Raw genomic sequence first — 17,854 nt, 5'->3', positions numbered from 1 at the left:
CATATATATTTGATCATGTAGTTCAAGAATGTAGGGGCAGTTTAAAATCCTTCATGGATTGCCCTGATGAGTTTATGAATAATACAATACTGCACTGGAAATTTGTCTCAATTCACTGCAGATTTTTTCGATTTACGCTTAGGTAAACTCGACTATATACCTCCTTGAATCATAATCTATGTTTCATCGAGATACTGGATCGGTCAATATGCGGTCATTTTACCTGTTTTCTTGTTTTAAATACTAAATACCGTAATCAAAGTACCCGAACGAAACAATTAGGGAATCAAACAACCAAGAATATGTGAAAATACTCTCTCAAGTTCCAGAAAAGCTGTGAAATCCACATATAACATTCTGTGGCCGGCCACAGAGCAGCTCGCAGCTCGCTGTGGCCGGTGCTTCCCCCGATCTGATATGTCTTTCCAACGGTATAGGATCGACATGTAGTTGCAAACAATTCCATAGTTTGTTATCTTTCGTATAACTGAATAGCTATGAATTGGATAATGCCAGGCTGATACAATCCTTCCTTTCTGTATCAGATCTATGACGAGTCCGCGATGTACGGTTATATACCAGGGTTGTAACCAAACCATTAAGCTCCGAGTTACAAGTCAATCTCACTTTTATAGTTTTGACTCGAGTCAAGTCGAGTCATTTTCAATTCACCACCGAGTCAAGTCCGAGTCCAAGTCATCGAGCAGAGGTTCGAGTCCGAGTCATGGCATTATGACTCTGGTCCGAGTCCAAGTCATTGTATTGACTGTTGAAGTCTTGTTAAACCCACTTTTATAACTCTGTTTGCTGATATTGAATGGTTCGCATTTATAAAATACTAATTTTCTTTTAACTTTTAACAGTTTCTGGTTGCATTTTCAAGTACCAGTACCAATAGACGAAATCCCAATAGGGTGTTTACTTTACTGTTCTTCGAAATTACAGTGAAATATCGGTCGTGGCCGTCTGAGTCTCGAGTCATATGACTTGCTTCGAGTCATGCGCAATGACTCGAGTCCAAGTCGAATCAATACCCAGATCGACTCGAGTCAAGTCGAGTCATTTCCGTATTTTGAGAAAATGACTCGAGTCAGGTCGAGTCATCAGAAAATCGTGACCCGAGTCTGACTCGAGTCGAGTCATGACTCGAGTCATTACAACCCTGTTATATACATATTTGATTATCGTACTGCTATACAATACATACGACGTTGCAGAGCCTCAACATCAATGGAGCTTGCACTCATTTGCACGATGAGAATTGTGTCGATGAATCTATGAATATTTCTATGCTGTAGCAGCACTTGAACTTGACACACTGCAGATATGCTGTAGCTGTAGAATAAAGGCAACGATGTAGCCTAACCTACCGGTAATATTGGTAAAATGTGGGGCTTTGTTCCCAGAAATTTGATTTTGGTCACGTTTACGATCCTATATAATTTTGTATATCCACCTAGGTGCCGTTCTTCCAGTTTGAAACAAATAATGTACCAATGAGATGCATGTCGCAGTCACTAACGATGCCGTGTATGCCATAGGATACTTGATTACTTGGGTGCAAGGATCGTTTTGTATCGCATGTCGTTGTTAGATCACGCTGCTAACCTATGTGGTGGGCATAGGACGTAAATGTGCCTGTTATATAATAAATTACTGTTATAATAATAGATAACTCCAGATACTTTGCGTCATCTAATGCAGCACCATCGATCGATGCGACATCAAATGCAGCGCCAACAATCGATGAAAAAATGCCCATGCCAATCCTGCAAATTGACCAATAGGCATGGTATTTTTGTGGTTGATGTAGGGAACAATGGAATGTTCCCCAATCAATGTTCAGGGAACAATCTTGATGGCACAGACAAGCCCCAATCGTTCATTATACTTCGACATTTGAATGCAGTGCAAATACCTAGCGCCGTGTAAAGTGCATCTGATCTCTCGTGCCCCTGGGTGTTTTCTGTGAAAAGCATGTATTGGACACATTGCATTCATGCAACTACTTGTATATGAATTGTGAATGATTGTAATCATATCTTCAATTGCTTCAGATTTTGTGAAATTGGTAACGGAATAAACAAACTTTTAGTAGCAAAATATGACGGTTTCTTTATGTAGAAAAGGAAAGATGGGCAGGGAGTCAGATTATCTACGCTTTCATCACTAATGGGGCTTGGGCGATGGAGATGCGGGGAAACTGCAAGGCTATCGAGTCTGCACCACTGTTTTATCTTTCCACGCGATCCCATTGCGTTGATCGCCTGGCGTGGAGGCTGTGTGGACACCAGTTTTAATGTAAAGACGTTTGTCTGACCAACCAATAAGATGTATGCTCATTGCTTATACATTACTCTATCAAATATTTATCTAGATTCCAGGAAGTTCAAAGAACGTGTGTTTCGGTGTTAGTTTACAACGCACCGCCCTAGGGTACTTTTTTAATAGTCAGTGGGAATCGAATTCATTTCTACAGCGAACACAAAAAATAAACACGTGTAAAGCCGTGCAAATTTTGAACCCATCCCTAAACTACTCAATAAAGTGGTAATGTAACTTAGGTAGGCCTACGTGCGATAATAGTGGAAGTCGTCTATACAAAACCTTGCCGCCAGCAAGTTCGTATTGCAAATGAAGACAATCTACTTGACTATTGTCAAATTGGATGCAAAGGGCCGATTTTGATCCAACTAGAGGTGCCAAAATCACGAACTGGCCATGAACTCGTGGCCGGCCACGATGAATTCTTATGGCCGGCCATGAAATTCACTGTGGCCGGCCATGAGACAACGCATTTTCATGGCCGGCCACGAGATATTCGTGGCCGGCCACAAAAAAATCTGTGGCCAGTAAGTGGCCACGGGAAAGCTGAGACCCCTACTGGCCAACGCTGTGTCAACAAAACGAGTTCGCGTATCATCTAAAAATAGTACATTGAACGCTCTCGTAGTATTCGACATTCCATGCTGTTGACGTCATATTTTGTGATACGATTGTTGATATACGATGCTCATGTGAATTCTCTACTAGTTGATGACGATTACCCCTGACGAGTTTCGGCCGAAAATATTCGGGTACATTTCAATATGACTATGCTAATCAATTGTACATTGATGTTCTGTACCTCCAAGGAGCTGTACAATCGAATAATATATTCATATTGAAATATACCCGAATATTTCAGCTGACACTGGTCAGGGGTAATCGTCAACAACTTTTCCAGATTAGATTAGAATTAGATTACTGGCATTTCGCTCTAATTTAATGAAATCAGACAACTATAATTATCTAGTTGTCCAAGTCTGGTTCACACTTTCATTTGTCGATCCTGGAGTCGACTTCTATCAACATCCGCCAATCGGATTTGTCCCTACAGAAGGTGTTCGTAACGCTGCATCAAATCTGTCTTCAAATTCAGTTTTCCAATAAATTAGTCGTGATTAGTCAAAAATTCCTCCCGAGAAGTCGACATTTCCGACCACTTGATACGCCAGGGGTTAATATTGGCTATTCGTTCACCATAATGTTTCACGTGATCATTCGCCATGTTTCACCTCAGTGCAAACATTCCGCCGAAATTCCGCCAGGACCACTTCAGTGTGTAAACAACTAAACATTAGCTCGCGGTAACTCTAAATAGGTATGAACGCGCTCTTTTCCCGGAACTGTTTCGGAAATTTTTTCTCTATGTGAACATCGCCTGTTTCGGAACTTGTTCCCGAAAGAGTTTCGTAAATCCGGTATGAAAAGGGCCTTAGAAAACGGCTTAAGGCAGTGGTTCCTAAAAGTGGGGAGCGCGCGCCCCTCGGGGAGGCGCGAAAGCATCAGAAGGGGAGGCGCTCAACTGAAAAAAAGCGAGAGTGAAGCTAAAAAGAAGAGTCAGACAGCATTGTTGCGTTACAATTCAAAACTCGATCGCAATGCAAAATTCGAGGCTGGTTCTGGGGGTTCCGAGACCATGAGCAGAGTAAAATATATAATTTCGTAATCAATACAGCAGCAGCTTTCCATTGATACCCGTTTTGTCGAATTTAGCGCTCCGTAAGCCGGTCAAAAATGGCTGTAAAGTTGCCTTTGACCAAATGGAAAGTGTGACGTTCACCAATTTCACTGAGCCGTGAGATTTGCTTGTGGCCACACCATATTATGGGACACTTGTCCACGCCTAATAGGACACCATGATGGTGGTATCATTCAGGTCCACAAGCAGCCATCCCAAATTGTTTCGTGTACTTGTTACCGGTTTAATCAGTATCGACTAAAAATCCGATGTCGGTCGGGCTCTCAAGACCAAAAAACGTTTTTTATATTCTTGTGGAAGACGATACCGACGATGATCGTGCTTTCATTATATGCCTAGGCACCTCATCACTAGAAATACATGTGGGTCGCTCATTGAATTCTTCGTTTACTATAGTTAGTAGCTTCGAATTATTATAACTTAGAAGTCCCCGTCTCGGTTCAGTTTTCATAGTTATTGGTTGCTAATTGTACCTTTCCAATGTGAACCGCGTTTTGTATGCCTGGCTATAATTTTTTGATCAAGTTCTGGGAATTTACGGTTGGTTGCTGATTTTATTAATTGCTAAAAAAAAGAGTCAATCAGGTTATTGCGAAAAGATGAAATACAGAATAGACTGATTAATGAGTGAGAGAGTCTGTAAATGCAGTATTCATCGCATATACATCTTGTGTGGCGACAGGTTGATGTTATGAACTGCGTATTCCATTCGTAATCGGCCCGCCAGCCGCCACGTTACGAGTTGAGTCAACGAAAAGCATGTAGACACTGACAGGGCTCTGGTCCGTATAAAATCCTCAGCTTGAGAACCACTGGTCAGAATTATCTAGTTAACAAAGTCTGTCACTAACCGATAGTTTTTTCACCGGTGTTTGTCCTGACTCGAGTATGAAATTGGTGTCTGCGGCACCCTGTATGTATATCGCACGGATGACTAATGCAAAGCAGAAGCAGGCAGGCCCTTAGGCACGCGGGTTGTCGTTGTCGCCTAGTCTGTGACATTGAAAATAAAGAAGTCGTTATGCTCTCTCACCCACCACAAATGCTTGTGACTAATGACCTGTTTTAGGTCATTGTCTTCACAATCAGTTACGGTGCGGGTGCGGTACGTGACGTGTGTGTCGCTACATGTCAGATGTCAGGGTATATTTTTCGCCCCTTATCTAATATACCCATTCGCTCACCGACAGCCACTCATTTAAAGTTCATTTGAAGACGCATGATTTCGATTTACTCCAATTCTAACTCGAGGTCGTGAGTAGGTGGATAGGCACAGTGTTTCGGGTACTAGATTCTTAGTCAAGTAGGGAGAGATTATTTATTCCAGTACAGTACTGGAATTAATACGCTCATTGCCACGAAGAGTTGATTTATCAGCGAGAATTGCTATTTTCTACTATGGAAGCCTTGAAACCTGGATTGGTCGTATCGCAGTATACGTATCATGTTGTACAAAGATACCGAACATAACATATCTGTCAAGTCTTTATCTAACCACAGTATTGTGACAAAAGAAAAAGTACAATGAAATAGACATACCGTAGTTGAAAGATACCAATTTATCTTTATAGGTATGTGTAATGGGCATCGTATTCTTTGTAGCATAAAAGGTACATATTTGAACTTCCATCAACATTTATAGGCCTACTGTTGTCATTAATTAGTGATAGTTAATTCCAAGCCTAATAATCATATCGTAATCAAATCACTCAGGTACTGAATTTCACCCATCCCTGTAGTAACCATTGATTGCCATTTGCCACAATCTGCTTTCTTCTGATTTTGATTAGAGCACTGTCCTATGTATTTTTTATGCAGGCTGCCATCGATTATAATACATACCGAAGTCTGCCATAAGCCAAAGCAAAATGAACTCGAACAGGAAACGCGTTTCTTGCGGGCTGGACGTTGGTTTCACGGAAGATTTGGAGGAGTCGATTATGCGCTCGAACCAGAACGGCTATGATTTTATCTGCACAAACATTGTCAAGGAGGGTTCGGCGCCTTTCCAAGGTGCCAAACTGAATGAAAAGATTGGAGGTATCACGGACACGTCTTACCTCTTCAATTCGCACGAATGGGCTTCGTTAGTTGTTGGGAAAGTGTCGTATTTTACTGATCTAACGTCACCAGTGGATAAAAGAAGGTTGATGGCGTCAGAAGCTTTGATGCAAGAATTACAATTCGCTGCGTTTCTCAGCTTACCCGCGGTCATCGTGGAAGTCAAAGACGAAAATTGTAGCGCTGTGGCACGCATAATCTATTCGTTTTTACATCAAGGGCACCATAATCTACACATTTGGGTGAAAATACCTTTACAGTCTTACGACGGCCAGCAGGACACTTGGCAGTGGTGGAATAAATTCCGGCGAATGTGTAATTCTCACGGGCGTATAGGACTGGCCCTGGAAATCACATCTGACTTGCCTCCACAATTAGAGAGATGGTCTGGAGAACCGATTCGTGTTGTCTTTCTCTCTACTTCTGTTTTCCTGACTAATAAAAAAGGATTTCCGGTGTTATCGCGACCTCATCAGCAAATCGTTTCAAAACTGCTACGATTGAACTGCCAAGCTGTGATTTCAGGGGATAAAATCAATGAGGATTCAGTAGTGGTTTATCACCAATATCTTAATCATTTGTGCCAGGCTGCAAACACAGAGGGCCAGTATGAAAGATTTGCAAGAGGCTATGAAGACTATCTCCAAGCTCCTTTGCAGCCTTTGATGGATAACTTGGAGTCTTCGACTTATGAGATTTTTGAAAAAGATCCGATCAAATACAGCATGTATCAAGAAGCTGTGTATCGTTGCCTGTTGGATATAATACCAGATGAGCAACGTGATGAGGTTACAGGTGTCATTATGGTGCTGGGGGCCGGACGTGGTCCGTTAGTTAGAATGTCGTTACGTGGTGCGGAAAAAGCGAATAGAAAAGTGAAACTGTATGCTGTTGAGAAAAATCGTAACGCAGCTGTGTTATTGGAGCATTTGCGTGCAACGGAATGGAAAAAACATGACGTAACTGTGGTATCGGCGGATATGCGTACATGGGACGCACCAGAGCTAGCTGATATTATAGTTTCTGAACTCCTGGGATCGTTTGGTGACAATGAATTGTCCCCTGAATGCTTGGATGGGGCTACTCGTTTTTTAAAGCCAAACGCTGTATGCATTCCGCAGTCATACACTTCGTACGTATCGCCGATTTCATCGCAGAAGTTATACAACGAAGTCAAAGGTGTAGTCAACTCGGAACGTAACAAACCTCCGGAATCATCATTCGAAACGCCGTACGTGGTGCGAATTCATAACTATCATGAGCTGGCAGATCCGATCGCCTTGTTCACATTCAATCATCCCAACTGGAACAACGCCAGCGAGAATCCTAAAACTGAATTCTACGGGCAAGTCACGCCGAAGCAATGGCAGGCTAAGTTCAGTAAGGAATGTGCTGTGGAGATGAACGGGGGTAATCATAATGCAGATGTCGTTAAAGAGGAGATTGATGGCTCCGAATGTGATTCGTTACCATTTTCCGTAAACGACAAAGGTCTTCTGCCGGATAATCACCACAACTCGAGATACAAGAGGCTATCATTCAACGTGCCATTCGATACAATCCTGCACGGATTTGCTGGGTATTTTCGTTGCGCACTGTATCAAGACGTGGAGATCAGCATCGAACCTAGAACGCACTCGCCTGGGATGTTCAGCTGGTTTCCCATATTTTTCCCTGTCAAAGACCCCATTGATATTACCGGAGGGTCTAATTTGAAGGTTGATTTTTGGAGATGCACAAACGAAGAGAAGGTTTGGTACGAGTGGTGTGTTGATTCTCCGCGTCCAAGCTCGATTCACAACCCTAACGGGAGGTCTTATACTATCGGGCTGTGAATGCTGATGTTCGATTATGCGCCTTGGGGATTTCGATATTAGCATATCCGTACGTGTGATTTTTATGTAGGCAATCATTGAAGTTGTTATTTTCCAACCAGACTTGGTCACCTAGATTCTAGTTTAATTATAACAAAATGACGGTAAACTTGTGAAGTGTTTCTATTCTCTCATTTTGATTGTAATCCTATTTCTGGTTTTCCTGAAAATGCTACAGGAGAACTGTATCGTGCGAAAGGAGCTAAGCTCGGCGTTCAGACGCTCGCCATTCTGTTGCTTGTGAGAATGAAATATGATCTGATATGTACTGAACTTGATTTTTGTAGCATTTCTTTCTATTTCGGACTATAAGTTTTTGTGAATTCAGTAAATCTAATTAGAAATACCTGAAAATTCTCAAGTTGGATTTCAATATATTCTTTCGATGTCAAACACTGCCCAGTGCCCATGTATCCGAGACTTCCAACTTCCAAATTTTTTATGTTGGGGAATGATTTTCTGCTTCTGGGACTGAGATACTTCATTGCTTTTGTACTGGCTTCGCTGCTGTTGAGATTTTATATGATTTCTTAACATATTGAAAGCTTTCGTACTTGCGTCGTCATTGTGGTAGAAATGCAGCTGTAGCAGGGATGAGCATGTAAGGTGTCATCTGATTTGTTTAGATCGGTGGTTGTCAGCTCTTGTATAGCCATGGCCCACTTTCTGTTATGAAAACAGACCACCTGTCAAGGTCCTGCTCGAAATGAGAACGTGTGTTGGTTACGTAATAGAGAGGGAGAGATCAAATTTTATTTTCGCCTGCACTATCGAGATGCTTTGACAATGGAGCTGCGACATTTATGTAAGAACGTACAGTATGCACTGCCATTTTTTCTCAGCTATTCGTGGATGCCGAGGGCCTAGCACAGGGGTTCTTGGCCGTGGTCCATTTTCCGGTTGGAAGCTGTGCTGTGGCCCACCTTATATATTGGGAGTGCTAATCCTGTTCAATGCGTGGTAGTCGACGGCGCCGATATGCCTATTTATCTAAAATATGCGCATTTCTCTCTTAATTTACTGATATTTAAATTTAGACCTCTAGGGACATGAAATCGCGCGAATTGCGACAGAAATTTTCGAGTTGAATAAATATCCTCCAAAAACGACCGACGAAATAATCTTGGACCCCTTCGAGCTCCCCCAATTGGGGGTTTGGGTGTGGCAGTTACGGCCCTCGTAGATCATAGGCTAAAACTCCTGTGTATATTATGATTGTCTGCTGCTCCGTTCGCGTCGCGAAACACAATGATAAAATCCCCGCATCCACTGTATGAGTAGGGTTTCAGTTCCACTATTGTGGGGAATAATATAATCATTCTGGGCCAGCTTCAAACAATGCATTAATGAATGGGGTGCTAGTACTACAGAGAAGTGGATAAAGAGTTTTTTTAATATGCATGCTGTACAATGTACATTGTGTGTCTTGTACCAAACCAACTGAAGTTGCAATGTCAGAATATTCAATCCAATGATACAATCAATTCATTTGACTCTTACATTAGGTTCGATGATTTCCAGGCCGGACATTTTAAACCGACTCCAAAGATCAATGCGCTCCGCTAAATCCTCAAGCCATTACGATTCGTTGCGGTGGTGCAGTATACCTTTACCGGAAGTTGCTTATAATTTTCAATTATGGCTATTTCTGTCTTACAATAATACGAACTGCCGAAGTACAGTAAATCTATAGGCTACATCAATTACACTTCATTCCGAGGTTATTGCACCCCCTTTCAACGGCATACGACATATGTCCCTGCCGGAATGCTTGGTTACTTCACCATTACCTTCCAGTTATCATATACTCAAAATTACTTTAGTTGTTGTTAGCCGTAGGTTGCCATAGCCAGTGGAAAAAGCCGCCGTTCGTCCGTCCCGTTTTCGACATGTTGACTCCATGCGTGCCACTACGTCTCATCAAAGTCGGATGAAAAATTTATGAATATATTTCTAGCGTTTAACATAACAAATAAAAGCGAACTTGCATTAATTCTAAAATTTTCTAAATAGCCTAGTGGTCCACCTCAAAATGCTCTGTGGCCCACCCTTTGAGAACCCCTGGGTAGCAGGATAGCCGCGGATACCAGTTACCATTATTTCGCTATCTCGCTCGGCAGTTGAAAACGGCGTCACGTAAGACTCGCGGAATATTCTTTTTATCATAATCATTGGGTTTATTAGCAATATTTATCAGTTCATTAGACTGCAAAAATGCGATACAATGAAAAGATAGGGAGGTGTTGAAGCGACTTGGAGTGGACTATGGAATCAGACATCAACCTTGGCCTAGGCGATGTGAAGAGGAGACATGCACATTGCACACTGAATGAAAAGTGAAGAAGATTGTATAGAAAAAGGCAAGCGACAAAATGGGGTTGCATGCCAAGGAAGGCGAGATCGATATGTCAGGTCGTGGTCCGGTAATCTTGAGGATGGACTAGTATTTATTTAGTAGTAATTGCTTGTATTTCGACTTGAATGTAGACATGCTCGTCGACTGTCGGATGGCCGGCGGGATACTGTTCCGCACGTCAGGTCCGGCATATTTGATAGAGCGATGATCTTTTCGGTCGATCAAATGATATTTGGACGATGTGGACACGCGTGTGTTGTAGCCTACTTGTGCGCTTTTGATTCCGAGGCAAAGAAGTCATTGAAATATTCGGGGCAATGACCGCAGTTGAACTGTTACATAAACTCGGCGATTTCTAGTTTCCGCATATCTTCCATGTTCGGGACACCGAATCTCTTCAGCACCGACTTGTTGGATGGACAACTAGGTCCATATGGGGCCCTAGCTATGACACGGATTACGATGCTATGTCCTATATTCAATAGGACACTCGGATTATGGGTAAGCTAGGATTTAATTCTACTTTGATCATCGTAATGTCCGTATATTACAGTCCTAGATCATCGTCCTTGCTACCTGCAGTGTTGTCCGAGATGTATTGAGACACGTCGCTCAGACTGATGTCAGCAATCGTTAGTGCGTGGTCTGTGGTGGCGTTTCTCGCGGAAATTGTCGGACAGTCGGGCTCGCTTTGCGCGTTAAGTTCGCTCTGCCTGTTTCCTCTCGCCTTCTTGGTTTCGTCCAGCCGTTTCATGAGCTCTTCGAAGTCATCATCGCTGCTCAGAATGTCTTCGCTGTCGCTTATTGGTTCAGTAGAGATATTCGTTTTGTTTTCCATCGGTTTGGCACTGATGTCGTTGTACAATTTCGCGGATTGCATTCTATGTTCTAAGTCGACGCCATCTTGCTGGTGTCGCGATCGTGACTTGTTTTCTTGAGACAAGTCCATCACCAGGGTCGGGTCATTTTCGTCGTCACTCTCAAAATTAATTTCTTTATCATCAGTGACATCGTCGAAAAGCTTCGCTGTAGTTTGAGCATCTTTGAACGTACGTTGTTTTTCAGTAGGCTCGCTAGATTCTACAATCGTGTCGCCATCTTCTTTCTGAGTAGCGATATCTACCGAGAGGAATTTTAACATAACCTCGGAGTTGACTATTTTCGCGGTCTTGGCGCAAAATTGCAGAAATGATTCGCACCGCTTCATTCGTTCGTCTGCTTTCGTAGATGTGTCGATAATTGAAATCGGCTTTTTCGGAACTGCTGGTATTAACGTCCCGGAAAATTTCTTCGATAGCTGTTGATGTAATTTCTCCAACTCGCTGTGAGTCTTTTCAATCGCATATTGTACGGTGTTGCCTTCGCTTGCACCAAAGACATGCAGATTGCTAACTACGATCACGTTGTATAAAGTGGGCGTCTTTCTTGATGTCGACAATTGCTGGTCAATATGAATATATAAATCTACTCCTGTGTGGACGTTACAAACTTTCCGGGATGCAACCGTAACGCTTGGCAACATCTGAGACATGATTGGTAACTATCGTCGACTGCCTGAATGATCAAATCTGCTAAATGCCAATATTCTAACAAATCTCCTACCGATCGTCGCAATGCAATGCAATTGTTTCCTGTGTGCATTTACCCAGACTTCGTAGAAACGTCACCTGTAATGTTTGCCAAGGTAGGCTTTCCAATACATGCAGGGTAGGCCTACGATCAATCCCGTAAGCAACAATGCAAACAGAGCTCGTGGTGGTAATTTATATAGGCTATACTATATCCGCGATACTACGATCAATTAGAAATGTCGTTGAATTAGCCACATATCAGAGCTATCAACTTGTTGCAGACTGCTTCCGGCGACGATTGCCAGTGAATTCTAAAGGAGGTAAATTCCGTTGCCTGTACTCGCCGCGAGCGCTCGTTCGCGTGGTGGTCATTCTGGCGGTATATCAGAATCATTCTGTCAATAAATAATATCACAAAAATATCGATAAAATGAAGAAGGACATCAGTCAGAGATAGGCCTATCTAGACTAGGCTATGTCCCTGTCATTATACTGGACCTTGTATGATCACTGATCAGTCAAAACAAATCTTGATGTAAATATGGAATGAGCCCTAACTGAATCCACCCTTAACCATAACACTACATGTAAGCCTAATTGTATACCTGTATTTCCCTTTGTTTGGTCTTCATGCATGCGCTCCAGTAGTGCCCTTCAGGATTAGTAAAAGCGATAGAATCATGCATTGACACTCAGTAACCAGTCTCTGCATGGATTTCGCCTCCAATCCCTGTTGCTGAGCCCTAAAATTCTACCCCATGTAAGCCTACTCCTCCATTTCTTCGGACTAGCTTTTGATTGGCGTTTGGCCTGCATATGTGCTGTGTTCTGTGTTGGTCTAACAATCCCAGAAATTATGAATGGTGATGGGAAAAGAGATCCTTATCTCAGATAATAATCATCCAAAAACATTTTCCATTAGGCCTACTCATTTTTGTCGCTATCAGCGTGAGGTAATAAAATCACTTCGATTCAATGCATATTTTGACCCGAGTCAGTAAAGTCAGTCGCTATAATAATGAGCGGTGAAATCACTCTATAATTTCAAGCAGTCTTGGAACGCGTACGAAAGCAAAATCTGCAAGATTACAGAATAGGTTGTAGGCAATGTTCCCTCTAATCTGCGCACGTGCGCACTGCGCAGTGCTGACAAGGTATCTGCGCACAGGAAATCGAAGGTGCGCACAAAAAATCCGAAGTTTGAGGTTCATCTTGACCGGCGTTCCTTTGTGTCGCTTATTCTTATGGCGTCAATAAAAAGATAAATAACACTGGTCGACATGATTTTTGTTTTTTGGATAAAATGATGTCTATTAAGTCAATTTTCGTACGCTGATTACGAAAATGAAGTCGCTTTTTCCCATCACGTCAAGATTTTTTATAATCTGTGATTTAAAATTTTGCATTTCAGTGCTAAACACAGCCTGTTCTGTGACGTATTCATTGCTGTTGGGTCATAGCTATAACCACTGTGACGTCATCAGAGGTGATCAAAGTACTTACCATATGTACTCAAGTAGAAGTAGAAGTAACGGCGTCAATTTCTACGCAAGTAGAAGTAAAAGTCACTTTTTATAAGTATGTAAAAAAGTAAGTAGCCTATTCTATAGGCCTAGTTTTTGATATCAGTATCAATATAACAATATTTCCTTCCTTTCAAAACATCACAAGACTGCGATACCATGAAAAGATGGGAAGGCGTTGAAACGACTTGGAGTAGTCTTTGAAAGCTATATAAAGTTGAATCAAGCCGAAATAAATCACTTTGTCATAAATTTGAATTGGCCAAATTAATCTGCTCTTATTGTAGGTTCCAGATGAAAAGCCAAACATATAGGCTACTGGCACTGATACCACTGGTCCATTGTTGCTTGGTATATGCCAGAGATTAGCGGATTTGAAATTTCCGTGTCCTAATCCAATCCAAATCCGAAGCTTCAAATCCTAATCAAAGTCCTAATCCATAAATTTTGTATATTCCAATCCTAATCCTGATCCTAATCCGACATCATCATCATCATCATCGTCATTGGTTTATTAGCAATTTTATCAGTTCAATACACCACAAAAAATGCGATACAATGAAAAGAAAGGAAGATGTCGAAGCGACTAGGAGTTGTCCATGGAATCGGACACCCACCTTGGCCTAGTAGGCGATGTAAAGAGGAGGCATGCACACTGAATGAAAGTAAAGAAGATAGTATAGAAAAAGGAAGCGACAAGAAATAGGGCGGCATGTCAAGGGCAGCGAGATCGATAGGTCAGTCGTGGTCCGGTATCTTGAGGATGGACTGTATTCATTTAGTAGTAATTGCTTGTATTTCGACTTGAATGTGGACATGCTCGTCGACTGCCTGATGGCCGGCGGGATACTGTTCCACACATCAGGTCCGGCATATTTGATAGAGCGATGATCTTTTCGGTCCATCCATCATATGATATTTGGACGACGTGGACGCGCGTGTGTAGTACTTGTGCGCTTTTGATTCAGAAGTAAAGAAGTCAATGAAATATTCGGGGCAACGACCGCAGTGAAACTGATACATAAACTTGGCGATTTCTAGTTTCCGCATATCTTCTATGTTTAGGACGCCGAATCTCTTCAGCAGCGACTTATTGGATGGGCAGCCAGGCCCCTTTGGGGCCCTAGCTATGATTCGGAGCACTTTATGCTGTAGTTTCTGCAGTGGCTTGAGTGCAGTTTTACTGGCAGCCCCCCAACAGAGGATGCCATAATGTAACTTCGATTGCATTAAGAATTTAAAGAGTATCAGAAGAACCCATGCTGGCATGAAGCGCCCAATGCTGTAGAACAGGCCGCACTTCGGTGATAATTTAGTTTCTAGGGACTGAATATGACTCTTCCAGGACATGTTCGAGTCCAGTAAAACTCCGAGATATTTGGCATTATCTGTGTTGGAAACGGGCTGACCAGCGATATTAACCAGCGACCAGCGACATTCCGTTAAAACAGCCCCGAAATTCCTCAGGCTATCTTCCTGATTGGAAGATTGAACTACTTCTACTTGAAAAACTGAAAATAGCGAAAAGTAAGTAAGTAGATCACAAAATATAATGAAGTAGAAGTAGAAGTAGCGAAAATCAGATCTACTTGAGTAAGTACCAGAAGTAGAGGAAAACTACTTGAGTACTTGGAAAAAGTAGAAGTACTTCGTTACTGACCACCTCTGAGAACAGGCCACACTTCGGTGATAATTTAGTGTCTAGGGACTGAATATGACTCTTCCAGAACATGTTCCAGTCCATTAAAACCCCGAGGTATTTGGCATTATCTGTGTTGGAAACGGGCTGACCAGCGATATCAACGATTAGGTTATTTTTTGAATCTACTGTCAGCGATTGGGATTTCGAAGCGTTTATGCAAAGGTTGTTCTGGGCCGTCCACTCATGGACTTTAGGCATTTAGGCATACTTGATAGAACAATGCGTTTTCTGGTCCTGTCATCCCGAGCTCAGAATAGTATTCGTTCATTAGAATCTAGATCAGATCCGATTTCAGGCGCGATATTAATCAGCTGTTGAAATCATTCGAATGCCATGTTTTAGAACACGTTGAACGAAAGTAAAATGATCAAAATTACAAAATATCACGGGCCTTGCATGTCACCATGTGTTTATATAGCTCAGTGGTCGGCCACTACGCGAATCAAAATTTCACGCTACAATGATTTTATTGTGATTCGTCGTCTCGTTGGATTTGTGATTCGTAGTAAAATAGTTTGACTGTTTACCATACAAAACTGCCTATATTCGTAAATACAAAGCCAATATGGAGACGATATTGGAGCAGCAGCGTAGAATGCACGAGGAAAAAGACCGACTTTACGACGCCATGACGAAAGAGAGCGGCTACAAAAAGTCTTCGACCCGCGAACAAATCAACTCGGACCACAGAATGAGATTTTTGTTGGACCGACTAATGGACAACGCGTTACGCTTACAAGACATGTACGAAGATAATGACGGACTGCGGAAACGAGAAATCCAAGCAATCGCAGGACCGAACGAATTTGGGGAATTCTACAAACGCCTGAAGGAAATCAAGGATTTCCACAAGGCCCATCCCAACGAAATATTCGTTCCAATGTCCATGGAGTTTGAAGAATTGAATAAAGCCCGCGACTGTACAGCTGATGAAGCGACTGTGCTGGCGGAATTCACGGATGAAGAATCGTACGGTAGATTCTTAGATCTTCACGAATCTTACATGCGTTACATTAACTTGAAAGGCACAGAAAAAATGAGTTATGTGCGTTACTTGGATAGCTTCGATCGAATGTTCGAAATTGCTAGAGACAACAAAAATTCTCAATACAAAGAATACCTCGATTCCTTGATGCAGTATTTAGTGTCTTTCGTCGAACGTATTAAACCTTTACTCGACTTGAACACTGAGTATGAAGATGTTTACAAAAAATTCGAGGTTCAATGGGAAGCGAATGATTTTCCAGGATGGGGTAAAGAAGCGGGTAGCGCTATGGCGCACTCGGGGGCACATTTGGATTTGAGCGCATTCAGTTCTTCCGAAGAGCTAGCATCTTTGGGATTGGATAGATTGAAATCAGCATTGATGGCGCTCGATTTAAAATGTGGTGGCACTTTAGATCAACGTGCGGACAGACTATTCTCCACCAAAGGTAAAAAAATGGAAGAAATCAACTCGGCTCTGTTTGCGAAAGGCAAACGTAACAAAATGTCTGCCAAAAATATTGAAAGATTCAAAGAAATCGCGTCGTTAGAGGCGTGGATCTACTATCTAGTCGAGCTACTAAGCGAGCAGAGAGCTGCCACAAAAGATAATGTCCAACGTAGACAAGCTCGTACTGGAAATGAGAGAGACGAGGATGACGAAGATGTGGCATCTGACAGTGATTCAGGGGATGATGACGATGAAGTTATTTACAACCCCAAAAATTTGCCTTTAGGATGGGACGGAAAGCCGATTCCTTACTGGTTGTACAAGCTACACGGGTTGAATATAAATTACAACTGCGAAATATGCGGAAATCAAATCTACCGCGGTCCGAAAGCGTTCCAACGCCACTTTTCAGAATGGCGTCACGCTCACGGAATGCGTTGTCTCGGAATTCCGAACACGGCCCATTTTGCGAACGTCACAAAAATCGAAGACGCTATGGCCTTGTGGTCTAAGATCAAAGAAATGAAGAACGCAGAGCGTTGGAACCCTGATCACGAGGAGGAATATGAAGATACTGCCGGCAATGTGGTGTCTAAGAAGACTTACGAGGATCTGAAGCGTCAAGGGTTGTTGTGAATTGGAAATTTGACGATTGTGGAAAAGATTTTGGTGGACTTCCGTCAGTTGATGAATTTGTGTACGATTTTCAGTGATTGGTAATAAGCTGTTACTGGATTAGAAATGGGTTGTTAAGTGGTATGACTGCAATCATTATCAGTGGGGCTGGACATGGGCTAAATTTGGTATTTTTTTGACCATGCATGCATCGTTGCTCTTCGTGACAATGCTGTGAATTGATTGCCACTCAACAGAAATGTAATTTTCGTTAACTTGAGTAGCTTTGTTGGCCTACTACGTCATGTTTCGTATGCTGCGATATTACTATTGATGTTTTTACGTTTCCGCAGTAGCAAATAGTACGGTATCCAAACTATGATTTTCGTTTATTAATTCGCTTTTAGTGGAAAGGAGCGTAGGCTATATTTTCACTTCTTGAAAGAATCGTGTATCCCTACTCAAAATCATTATGCCCACTGCCCAGCCGTACTGATAGGTAACGAATATGGCCGATTTGTTGTCTTTTCATGAACCTTGCAGTAAGGATTTTTCAACAGTGAAATTTTATCGAATGTAGAAATTTTTTTGAATTGACATTTACATGCTAATATGGTCTGGAAACTTTGCTTGGAAAAACGATTTTCACATTTTCTATGTGCTTTCTCTAGTTTACTATCCTAACTTTTGACA

The 17,854-nt window shown here is 42.1% G+C and overlaps 3 protein-coding genes across 3 annotated transcripts; 2 read left to right on the top strand and 1 right to left on the bottom strand.

Annotated features, from left to right (window-relative positions):
- Positions 1 to 4,632: 4,632 nt before the first annotated feature.
- On the top strand, positions 4,633 to 8,512 carry LOC145458852 (protein arginine N-methyltransferase 5-like). The gene has a single exon (XM_080337352.1). The coding sequence runs from the start codon at positions 5,893 to 5,895 to the stop codon at positions 7,918 to 7,920; it is 2,028 nt and encodes a 675-aa protein (XP_080193478.1). The 5' UTR covers positions 4,633 to 5,892; the 3' UTR covers positions 7,921 to 8,512.
- Positions 8,513 to 9,892: 1,380 nt separating this feature from the next.
- Positions 9,893 to 12,087, bottom strand: LOC145458853 (uncharacterized). Its single transcript, XM_080337353.1, has one exon. It carries the CDS (start codon positions 11,844 to 11,846, stop codon positions 10,863 to 10,865), a length of 984 nt encoding a protein of 327 aa, XP_080193479.1. The 5' UTR covers positions 11,847 to 12,087; the 3' UTR covers positions 9,893 to 10,862.
- Positions 12,088 to 15,581: 3,494 nt separating this feature from the next.
- LOC145459468 (splicing factor 3A subunit 3-like) lies at positions 15,582 to 17,832 on the top strand. Its single transcript, XM_080338104.1, has one exon. The coding sequence runs from the start codon at positions 15,677 to 15,679 to the stop codon at positions 17,180 to 17,182; it is 1,506 nt and encodes a 501-aa protein (XP_080194230.1). The 5' UTR covers positions 15,582 to 15,676; the 3' UTR covers positions 17,183 to 17,832.
- Positions 17,833 to 17,854: the final 22 nt, after the last annotated feature.

The sequence above is a fragment of the Botryllus schlosseri genome, chromosome 16, assembly GCF_051294905.1.
Source record: "Botryllus schlosseri isolate E-star chromosome 16, Bs_hap1, whole genome shotgun sequence".
NCBI lineage: Eukaryota > Metazoa > Chordata > Ascidiacea > Stolidobranchia > Styelidae > Botryllus > Botryllus schlosseri.
This window is presented reverse-complemented; position numbering and strand designations above follow the sequence as displayed.